We start from the raw sequence: 12,049 nt of genomic DNA on the forward strand, positions 1-12,049 counted from the left end.
CTGCTACACTGAGATGTTTCCAGATTAATTGTCTATTTTTCTTGCTTGAATACTCAGGCATAGGTTTTTTTCTGTCTTCGAAACTGTTGTTTTACTCCATCTTTAACTATGAGACTCCATTCTGGCAATCTTCACTTTTTCAATGTTTCTCATACAGTTTATGCTTTAAGTTCCCTTATGCTTCCTAAGATGTTGTCTTATGTTAGGAATTTGGACTGTTTTTCAGCTTGCCAACAATCCCACTTTTACTCAGGTTTGCCAGTTAAAAGGGCAATAGTGTTACTGTAACCAATATTATTAGCTAAAGATCCAATGACCCAGTTTCAAATTAAGGCATACCTCGACTCTTCTGAAGCAGAGTAATATAAGGGCTTTGGGTGGAAGGCAGTCGTAGCTCATCATCTTTGGTGTCAAGGTGACCTCTGCTGCTGATGATGCCGTTGGTCTTGGAGTGGTCAACTGTAGACTGACTGGTTGTAGACATGGTTGGCTGAGAGTCTGGTAAAGCTGAGTAGGATGTGGTAGTTAAAGGTGTATAGCTCAGTGAACTTGTTGGTACTCTAGCTACATCACTGGCATCAGAAGATTGAGACGGCTGCCATGCATAGCTTTCATCTGGTTTGGGGGCTGTATCCTGTATGGTGATACAAGACATTTGAAAGAATCTGTTTATGTTGATAGACAATGATTGTTCCCTGCTCATGACTGTGTATCATCTCTAAAGTATGAAAATAACCCCTTAAGTGCGATATAAAGTTTAATTGCCCTAGCCTTCAAACACTAACACAACCAGTTTAGGACAGTTTAGAGTGGTTAGTGGGGCAGCGGCTAACATGCCTGTCACCATGACAATAAAATCGAGTGTTATGGGTTTGTGTCTTGCTTCCAGCATACCTCCCTCTCCTTATGTGACACTTGTCCACAGAGCTGACTGTTGGTGGTTCCGTTTCTTCCATCTTGTGTGTGTTTGGGTGTATGCTGTGCAATGTATATGCACATTTGTGTGTGTGTGTGGATGCATATTCATGAAGATGCATTTGATGCCTAAAAAGGTGTGTGCAGGTGCACGAGGAAAGGAACTGTATCAATGCGCTGTATTAAATTATTATCATTGAATGTATTAAACTGCAAGCCCTGTTTCATTTATCTTCAACTTACTTTCCTATCACAGATTCTAATAGCAGTAACCAGGACAAGTTATCATCACTCTGTTCAATTGTAAACAGACTGCCATGCATGTTTGAAAGCTATCTTTGGACTCAACAATCCATCAACTAAAACAACATTACTTTATCAATTGTTAGCAGATACAGGGTGCCCTTCTCAATGAAACCCACCTCCTTGCATGTATGTAGCAGACACAGCAAGCATGCTGCTGTCCACTGATTGCAGGTCTTGTGGCACACAGTTTCAGCTCAGATTTATTCGTTATTTAACAAGGTATTAAAAATAATTTGAGAAAATTTCCAAAATGAATGCTGTCCAATACAAAATTTGGCATTGTGGGAAAAAATCATAATTTACAATTAAGAAAAGTAAATATTATACAGACAAGAATGCAAACTGCAATGCAGCAGTCCATGGCAAAAGAGGAATGTGGATGAATCATTTATGATTTCTGCTGGCAGAGATTTGCATTTGATCTGAAGTGTGTGTGTGCGCGTGCATGAGTTGCGTGCACACATGCACAGCTGTATATGCATGGAGACTAGAGCTTGGTCTATGAATAGGCCCAGGTACGTGTTGTTTATGTCGCATGAGTCAGCCATTTCTGTTATTCTCCATCCTATAAACTGAATCTCCAAATGTAAAAACCATACCTCTTGCTCAGTCCTGGAAGCTGAGGATTTAACATAAGTGTTAAGACGAACAGGTCTAAATTCTTTCTTCACGCTACTTGGGCTGCCACTGGGTTTCCAGACAGAGGGGATGTTCTTCAAAGAGGTTTCTGGGGGCTTTGAGTGCTCTGGTATTGCTTCTTGTTTTCCACATCTGATTTGTGCGCCAAGGGACTGGCCCCTGGCGTCCACACACCTAAAAAGCCATCAGGAACAATAGAGTCTTTGTCAGTTACTAATGTACTAATCTGGTAAAGGAATGAATTGTCATAAATTAACCAGTAAATATGTTTGTGATATTTGTAATTGAAAAGCTAGCCACACAGCTGTGGATGTCTCCTTTCTACCCTTACCCTTCCTTTTTTTTACAAAATGAGAATCTGAAGGGAGAGAAAAGAAAGAATTGACTAACCTGGTTTGACTGAAGGTGTGATGCTAGGACCCTTTATTCCGTTCACTTGGGGCTCTTGTGGTTTCTCTGGAGAAATAAATTCTCATTTGAATTTATGTCCTGAGAAAGTTTATTCTGCTCCTAAAGAAATGTGATTGTGTTTTTAACTTTTAAAAGAAATTATAAACATATTAAATCCCCAATTATGACAATAAAAATGACCAGACATTCTTAATTCTGCATATAAATCATAGGCAGTGCAAAAGAAATGTGCGTCCACATTGTGTTGAGGTGCCTTTTGTGTCAATAATGATGCATCAGTGGAATGTGGTGTGAGGAAGGAACATGTAGTATTGACATGGAACAATGTTACCTTGGAGTGTCCTAGGCTCTAAAGATGCATTGCCCAAGGAATGGTCTGCTCCTTCTACAACTGTAAACAAATAGCACAGGGTACTAGTCAGATTAAAGGCCTTTAGCAGTCACCTAGAGCATTCAAAGGTGTTTATCAGATTTGTCATGCCATGCTGATGGGTCTCAAATGAGTCTTCCATAGTGGCAACACAGTACATGCTGATCAACATAAGAGTGATTCTTCAGGAGAGATGAGGTGCTATTTGTTACCAAAGTTGCTGTATAATTGAACATCAAGATTTAAGTCGCAAATATTATATCACACTCAGTGAACTAGAACCCCCCCCCCCTTTGTATTTTACCTTGTAAATTCTACAGAAAAGCCTCCCATAGTCTTCCCCTCAAAGAAACGGTGAGTTTTATGTGAACATAAAACAGATATAAAAATGCATGTACTATGAATGCATTGAATGAATACTATATCTTGGCACAGCTGGTCTAGAACACAGTACGTTGTTTCCCCTGGGATGCATTATGACAACCTTGATAACTTCACCTCAGCCAAAGAAAGCTGCTTCAAGCTGCGAGCTTCAAATGCACAAGGAATTTACATGCTTACAACAACTGGAGTCTTAGAGGTATAAAAACAACAACAACAATATAATCACTTTACTGTTTTTTCTAAATGAATAGTCACATGAAAACCATATCTCTTTGTTTCATCTAGTAAATCTTTTATCTACTGTCTTGTCAAAGAATACAGTCTTCCAAAGTTGAAAAAGGAGGCACATATACTCAGGCAAACAGCTGTGAATGTTTATGTTACTGAGAACATCTGCACTCTTTTAGTAACACAAGCATTGTTAATGTTTATCAATATACTTCCACTTTTTTTATAAACAAGCAAATTATTTCATTTTCTTTCAACTGAATGCCTCTTTAAAATGAATCCACAGGTCTATTTTACAATCCTAAAAATGTAAATGCACACATTGAATTTACAAAGGGGTGATGGTTATAAGATATGCATTGTATTAGTTTGTTCATGCAAGGCAAGGAAAATACTATTCTTGCACTGTTTGTGAAACAAATGGCACAAGGCCAAGCTGACCCTCCATGCTTCTTTAGGCTACAAGGCTCTGTTGGACAGTTTCAGCATTTCACTCCTTGGTAGTCAGAATTTTTATTACTTTTCCCTGCTGACTGCAATACTGCATTCTCTTGTGGACCTCTTTGCCACTTCATTCTCCTTGCTCATGCTACCGTCCATGACATACTCTATTCATGCAAATATCAGCCAATCAAAGCAAAACCAAGCAACCTTCTCTATTACTAAGATCATCTCATGAACTTCTGCATCATTAGCTTCAAGATTTGGTAGCAGATGCAGAGTTATTCTGGGTTCAGACCAAAAAATAACAGGTTAGAAAAGAACTTGATGCAGAGATTTGGAGGACTCATCAATGTATGTAGTAGACAAAGCTCTATAATTTGTCAATGCTGTAGATTCAATAATTTGTCAGTACATGATCTAGACTCAATGTTTGTCAATAAATGATCCACACTCAGGGATGTGTCAATGCATGATGTAAAGGAGTGGTAGTCTACTAGTAGAAGTTTATGGCACAGCTTCCAACAAACCATCATCAATGCTCATCATGTGAAACTTAATTTTTGGGTTAGTCCAACGATACTGGGATAAGTATTAGAGACATTTGCCAACATGCATATGTGATTACAGAAGCAATTCTGAGTGTGATGAGACAAATGATTTTAGAATCTTGAAGGTTAAAATACAGAGGTTCCATGCTGACGCAGCTGCATATGAAGGCATCACTGACATTTCACTATACCTCGTTTTTCCCATGGCTGATCTTGCAATTCAAACTCTGCAATCTTCTCTCGAGCTGACCCAGCAGGTCTTTCTGGGACAAAACCTCTTCCAGATTCTTCATGTACTACCTTAACTGGAATCATCTTGGGCTCATTTCTGACTTCCATAGAAGTCTGGGATGCTGACAGTTTGGTGTCATCACTACGTGCTATGATGGTGTCCCGAGAATCTGAGCTGGAGACAGCATTGTCTGAGGGGGGAGAGTGACTGTCATCACCGCTAGGCTGGGATGGTCCAGGCAGATCAGTGTTGGCCCACAAAGGTTTGGAAAAGTCACGGAATTTTGCCTCTTTTTCCAGTTCTGGGAGGTCTATGGGCAGACGATGGTTGTTGGTGCGCAGTGGTTTGATGGTGGGCAAGGTGGAGTAGATGTGGTAGTCAAAGTCGTTGATGGGCTGGTCAGCATCCACAGTGAGAGGCTGAGTAGGGGGTACCTTTTCATGCAGTGATAAAGCTGCTGGTTTATGCTGCAATCCTGACAATGGCTTAGCTGGAAGTGTAGCATATGAGCCTACCCCGAAATTCTTCCCAGCAAGTGGTTGTTCTTGCAGACCACTCTGCCAGGGCGAAAAGCCAGAATCATGAGCAGGTCGCACATAGTATGAGTCTGCATGCTCGCTAGTGCTGCGCATACGCCGAGGCCGGTAGCCCTCGATGCTGGCGGTGTTAGTACCAGTCTGAACAATAATTGGCACTGTACGAGCCCCCTCATCAATGCTGAAACTCCTTGAAGGAGTGTATGGTACGATACCACCTGGCGAAGATTGAGCTGAGTAGGCTTGATGAGGCTCAAAAGTTCCAAATTGTGAATCACTTACATTTATTTCTGTGAGTTGGAAAAAAGAGAAGGAATGTAACTAGTCAGAAATGTCATTATTAAGCACCATCAACATTAGATATCTGGCACAGACAGAACAATGCACTTAGTTACTGATAAATATGCAATGCATGAATGATACAGCCTTAAGGTTTGTTTCAAACAAACCAATCAAACAATGCACAGCTTGTGAGAAGGGTACTGCCATGAGGAATCAAATGCTTTGTCAACATCTCAGCGCCAACCAAATTAAAACTTTAGCATGTTTGTTCAGTGTTGAACAAAATTTTTCGCTGCAACATGAAAAATCACAAACCAGCCACAAAACGTGTGTCAATTCTAACTGCACATACTCTAAAAGCAAAAAAAAAAAAATCAAGCCAAACCATAAAATCAAATAATGCACACAAATTGTCACTAATAATTCAAAAATAACTTTGCCCCTTGAATCTCAGAATTACAAGTCACAAACGTTTTTTGTTATCACTTTACTCATGCGTTGAAAGGAACAGACATTTTCCTTAAGTGTCAAGTACACTTTGGTGCCTGCACCTAACTTAAGTCAATGTTGAAATAATCTTTCCACACCCACTATTTGACTGCATTAAGAGCATATTATTATTTACCAAACAAAGTTGCAGAAGTGCAAGAATTCTTTAATTTCTAATGGTACCATGATGACACTAATCTTCTGAGTGTAGAATAAAAGCTACATAATACATGTTTGGCAGACAGTTCTCCAGTTCTAATTTTCATATTCTGAGTACATTAAACAGCAAAAATGTGTTGACGAGAAAAAATTCAATTAAGAAGAAATAACAAGGGAAACAAAAAATGGATATCAAGGGAAAATAGAAGAAGGATAACAAGAGAAACTTTTTGTTATCAGAACCATGTCTTTCCAGGGATCAGTGCCCTAAATAAATCTTGAAAGATCAGAATTGTCAGCAAATTGACTGAATGCTGCAAAGTATACAGATCAGAGCATCACATTCTCTGCAACAGGGTCTACAAAATCATCTCATAACCTTTTTTTCAAACCAGTTTTGAGTTAACACTGATTAGTTCATGCTGAAATGTTCTCATTCCAAGGTATGAAACAATGAACATTTCTACAATCAGAAAAGCAACTATAATGCTAAGAAAATATCTTTGTCATGCATGAAGTAATAATAATGTTCCTTTCCTGCACAAACGTTTTGATGAAAATATTCCTTGTCGCCAAAGTTTTCTTACAGCACATCATGCAGCTCCACAGATGCGGCTACAACCAGATTATGAAGACGCTAAAACGTTAGAACTCAATGGTGTGTCTGTCTTGGCATATTCCAGTAAGGGAGGGTAACTCAGCATGCACATGCAGACATGCAGGCATTATCTACCTTGCACATCAGCTCCCAGCTGGGCCAGCTTCTCCTGCTGGCGCCGGAAGAGGTTCATGCCTTTTGATTTTGAATCACCTCTGCCCACGCTAGAAGCTCGTGGGACACTCTGACTTTGGCTTTCACTCATACCCTGCCCCTCATACCTCGAAACAGGCTGGGGTTTGAACAAAGGCAATGCCTTAGTGGTGTTGTGAGTCATCAGCTTTGGAGAAGCTGGAGGCAAGATGGGTCGTTTTGACCACATGGGAGGTGATGGTGATGCCTGTGTATGAAGTTCCTGCTCACTCCAATTTGTGTCTGATGAACATTGGTACAGGTAACAAGGGTTAATTTCCAATTAAGTCGTAAAGTCTGGGGGCCAATCAATCTATATTATAATGCATGACGGTTATGCACATAAATATGGTCTTATTAGAAATATTTAAAAAATCAAAATATACATAAAGCTCTCAGCAAAATTAGATAACAGCCAATATTGTTATAATGCTGCAAACCACAACATACCAGTGCATTGTTCTAATGCTGATGTAGTAGCTATTTCAGAACACATATTTATGTCACTTGAAACCCTTTAACTGAAGATAATGAAATGTTAGAGCTGCGATTGCTAGTTACATTTTACCAATCTATCAAATAATTAAAATATTAATTTACTAAAAAAATTCTTACAAATTTTATGCTATTAAAAATGATAAATCACAGCTGAACAGCTTACGCAAGATTCATCTTAGATTTCAGAACATCAAGAAACCCAGATACAGTATCTACAAATGAATGGTCTTGATGGGCTTGATTAGATCATGACAATTTAACAAGTGAAACATATCTATGATATGGGGAAATGTGCACACCCTGTCACATTTATTATCATGGATTCATCTACAGTATTATTACCACTACCACACAAAATTATTTTAATGGATCAATACATTTAAAGCAGAAGCTATAAGCATAGCCATTTATCAGATAGGCACTTTATGCAATCATCCCACAAGGCTCTTGCAAAGAAATATATAGTGTGTTGTTTTCATAATCTAACACGCATTATTATCTGCCTGTGGTAAGAGATTGGTATTGTTGCTTGCATATATGAATATCAGACAATGACCTGTTGCACGGGAAATATTGTCAGTCAAATGTTGCCTTAATAGTTATGCAAGCCAAGTGCTGAAAGCCCAGAACTACCCTACCTAAATTAGGCTCATCCATGAAGTGATGTGATGATTGAGGAAAATCACCTGGAATTGATTGGAGCATCAGTAAACAGAGTTACAGAAATATATCATTACCCTAACTGAAAATTCATGCCCGTTAAAAACATTTAATGATATTACATGCTAAAACTGATATGCTATCATTTGTTAAAAGTAAACAAGACACTGTTACTGCATGTATCATCACAACAACAAATATTATTCATGCCCGTTAATATGCTTAATGGTATTTTTTTTTAAAATCAACAGTTAAATCTGTTCAAAACTAAATACTAGTGTGATTTTAAAAGCCAAACACACAACAGACATGTAGCACAGCTATGTTTATGGGTTAGCTATGAATTCTGATCACAAACAACATTTAACATCGATAGTTGAGACATGGAGAACAGAGAGAAGCTAAAGACGGTCTGCAGCATTAAAGGCTTTGGGGTCAGCTGTCTCAAAACCAAAATTGCTCTTTAGATGGTAAAGACTGCATGCAGTAGCCTTCACCAAACTGAAGCCCATTGGGAACAGCAAAAGTTTTCTCCCCTCTAAAATCAAGCTAGTGCACTTCCTGCTCGTGATCTCTAGAGACATATAGATGAGGCCTCTAGAGATTGCTCCCAACTCCAGGTGACCTTGTAAATATATATTCTTAACCATCACCTTGTAAATATCCACCCTTCTTTATATTTACTCCTTTTTTCCTTATATAATGCTTAATTACTTTATTTATGTAGCTAATTTCCTTCCCTGTAAAGGGCGAGGGCTAAATGGAAAAAAGTGCTCTGTTGCTTATTTTACCCCTCGTAAATAAAGAATTGTCATTGTCATTGTCGTCTCCATCATATATATATATCATACATGTATCTGGTTTGGACCCAGCAGCAGACTTGCAAAAGAGAATGTCAGCCAGTGATAATAGATGTCAGAGTATCTTACAAAGACCACATTGCCATTAAGACAGTATGAAGGCAAGTTATCAAGGATTATGATGCCCGCAGTAGAAAAATGCAAAACTGTGGTTGTAGACCAAGAAAAACAAAGTGTGTTTTGGTGGGTTAGTTGTATGTCAACAATTACTTTATGGTTGGAAAGCATAATTGATAGTATCGTGCCATACAGAACACAAGAAAAAACATATATTAATAACAATAAAAGAATGGATCAAAGTTGCACTAAAGTATGCAGCTGGGAGCCTGAATGCATTTATTTTCTTTATCATGCATGTAAACCCTGACAGCGTGCAGTTATTTGTTAACTATTACTAAATTACAGTCATTTAGACTATGTCATCAAAGAAAACTCAATTATTTAGCAATATCTGAAAAGCAGCAATGACACTGAAAGTTCTAGTTGCCTTAACAGAAGATAGGAATAACACCTCCAAGCAGAGATCATGCTAAGTGTGCATAGTATAACTGGCATCTTCTAGCACTGAAAAAACACCACCATAAGCAGTCTACCCAGGCTTGGCTATTTTCTTGGCAGCAACCTTTGTCTGTTGAACTTTGTAGGTCTCTGCCAGCAACTTTTACTGATGGCTGCTCTGTTTAGTATGTGCTCAGGTCTGAATGCTGAGGGAAGTAAAATAAGCCATCTCAAAAAAAAAATTGTTTTTAGTTTTAACTCAAAAAGAAGCATACTGTTTTTGCTGCTTAGAGTGGGACAAGGAGTAAGGGAGGATCACCTGTGGACATGCCAATCAAACAACAGGAAGGCTACTTAAGCAAGGTGACCGCCTTGTGGTATTTGTCATGGTCTGCATGCCCTATAAGGACCTCCTCATGTGGACCTACACTGTCAGATATGTCACTGTGTCCATTTTTATATAACTGTCATGTAATAACAATGGCAGATCTATATAGCACATTTCCCACTAGATTCCATGCACACCGTGCAAATTAGAAACAAATAACACCTAAACACAAATTCAAAATACCAATGTAACATTTGCCAAACATAGTTACATACATTTGACAATGTTTGTTTAATAAGAAGGCCCTTCAGAACTGCGCAATAAGCATGCCTTCTCACCTGACCCAGCATAGGCATGCGGCACAGTTGGGGGCAGTGACGGAACCTTTATAATTCTTGCAAGTCTCCGACTGCCTTGTGATGTGCAGACGAAATCTGCCAAGATGGCGTACACACAACAGATAAGCTGTAAGCTGCCTCCTAAACCTACTCTTTCACTAAGTTTCGTTAGTCTCACAAAACACACTGTGTAAACAAAGCTGTTCTGGCAAACACTCCATTCGCTGTGGATGCTGCTGAGCCAACCTACAGATGGTTACTTAAAAGCTCATCATGCACTGCTTCTATTATTGCTAGACTAGGGGCTGGGCATCTCCTGGTGTTTAGACCACTTCGAATGATGTATGTTTTACGAACTCCGAAATCGAACAATGTAATGTCAATTCAACATGTTCCTCTGTGAGTACATAACCAGCAAACTCTACCAGTTCTTGTCTCCATGATAATGTCTGATAATATGTTCCCATGGTCTGTTGATACTCTCATAAAATGAGCTATGTAAGGCTATGTAAGACAAATATGTGGTAACTAGGACTGACAAAAATAAAAATGCTTCACAGTTTGTTAATGCAATTTTGGTTGACCATTTCTCTGCTTCCTCTCTAGCTAGCCCTCTTCCTATGCTTTAACTCTGTGCATAGTAAAGATAATCAACTCTATGCATATGAAAGATGTTTAAGCCTGTGCATATTCAAGATATTTAAGCAAAAAACAAGGAATTCCCATAAAACATAAATAAAAAAGAAAATAAAAACAAGTAGAAAAACAATTTTCTCAATTAAAACAGCCCATGTGTCTACAAATTTACAATGAACACTTCTTAGCAGGAAGAATGGGGACATAATCCACAGTGCTAGTCTGTATGACCAAGTGTAAGCAGAAGCCATTATAGTAGTATTATGACAAGGAACCTTAGCATGTCATTTCTCTTCCATATTTACTATATAGCACTTTTACAATATAGTGATTTTACTGTTCTTTTTTATGGTTATAAAAGGTAATGTTTCAAAGTATCAATTTTGTTTATGCAGATTACAATTGGAATTATAATTTAGCTCTTATGTTGTTACATGGACGTGCTGCAAAACGTACACTTTTGTATGCGGACAAACATATGTGCAGACACACACATCTTTCCAAATATACTATTCTTCTGATGGTAATACAACTAAATTAAAACTATGTAATGCCGGCATTACTGATAACAGTAAATCACAAAAGAATACAAGTTTTTAGAAGAGTGTAATTTTTGCTCAATCTCTGCCCACACTGAGAAAAGGTGACACAAAACATGTACAAACTTGTAACAAGTATTCACGACAACCAGTTGCGTGTCATCATACAGCGATTAGAATTCAGCTTCCAGAAATCCAGGTGTCGATAATCCGGCACAAAGTGTAAAGAATCGGTGACCTTTGAAAACCATGTTGTCGATCTTTTGTTTACAGGGGACCAGGCAGATCAGATCAGTGGCCTCGAGGGCAGAAGTGCGCCTGAGCCATGCCACTGTTGCCTGTGAGCTGGCTAGGGAACGGGGCGAGGTTGAAGGCGAGGTTCACTCTGTGACTTATCTTGGGCCGTGTAGCCGCTGACGATTAGCCGCCACTCCACATGCACACTTCACTGTGGGACACCATAGCCACCTGCCTACACCGGTGCAAGCATGCAGTCCTGTTCACGTGAACACTCACAGCAATTCTGTCAGTTTCCTGTCAGATTTGTCTTTTTTCTTTTTTCTTTCGTCTTCTCTGCTCGTGAACAGCTGTTTCTCTCTATATTATTAATCCGCGGAGTACAAAAGTGACCGTGAATCTCACCGCGAGGGATGTTATCGACGCCATACGATTCTGACAGTGACTGGATTAACAACACTGTAAGCGCTGATCACACAGCACACCTAGAAACTGCTGAAACTGTGAATTCCAGGCACCAAAGCCTTCACCATCTGCACTGTTGCTATAGTATGAACATGAATCAGGCGACTACCTCTATGCAGCGTGTGCAATACACTAATTGCTGGCTGGAGGCGGCCTTGCAGCTAATTAAAGGCAAATTGCCCACTCGTCACGTGGCCTGGAAACAACGTCTCTTCCTCCTATTTTCTCGCCTTCTTAGGTACTATTAGCATGCCACT

General features: G+C 39.1%; 1 protein-coding gene across 13 annotated transcripts in view; it reads right to left on the reverse strand.

Annotated features, from left to right (window-relative positions):
- Positions 1 to 482: 482 nt before the first annotated feature.
- Positions 483 to 12,049, reverse strand: part of LOC112562770 — a 39,374-nt gene continuing 27,807 nt past the window's right edge. For 7 of the 13 annotated variants that reach the window (XM_025236248.1, XM_025236265.1, XM_025236273.1 and 4 more), the window contains 8 exons: positions 9,916 to 10,011; positions 7,870 to 7,917; positions 6,677 to 6,976; positions 4,437 to 5,303; positions 2,603 to 2,662; positions 2,251 to 2,316; positions 1,821 to 2,034; positions 483 to 634 (listed from right to left, as the gene is read on the reverse strand). In XM_025236248.1, the coding sequence (XP_025092033.1) occupies positions 1,937 to 2,034; positions 2,251 to 2,316; positions 2,603 to 2,662; positions 4,437 to 5,303; positions 6,677 to 6,976; positions 7,870 to 7,917; positions 9,916 to 10,011 (1,535 nt within the window). In that variant the 3' untranslated portion in view covers positions 483 to 634; positions 1,821 to 1,936. The remainder of the gene's footprint in view (positions 635 to 1,820; positions 2,035 to 2,250; positions 2,317 to 2,602; positions 2,663 to 4,436; positions 5,304 to 6,676; positions 6,977 to 7,869; positions 7,918 to 9,915; positions 10,012 to 12,049) is intronic. The other 6 variants (XM_025236317.1, XM_025236309.1, XM_025236299.1 and 3 more) reach the window with 5 other exon arrangements.

The sequence above is a fragment of the Pomacea canaliculata genome, linkage group LG1 (assembly GCF_003073045.1).
Source record: "Pomacea canaliculata isolate SZHN2017 linkage group LG1, ASM307304v1, whole genome shotgun sequence".
In the NCBI taxonomy this organism is placed as follows: domain Eukaryota; kingdom Metazoa; phylum Mollusca; class Gastropoda; order Architaenioglossa; family Ampullariidae; genus Pomacea; species Pomacea canaliculata.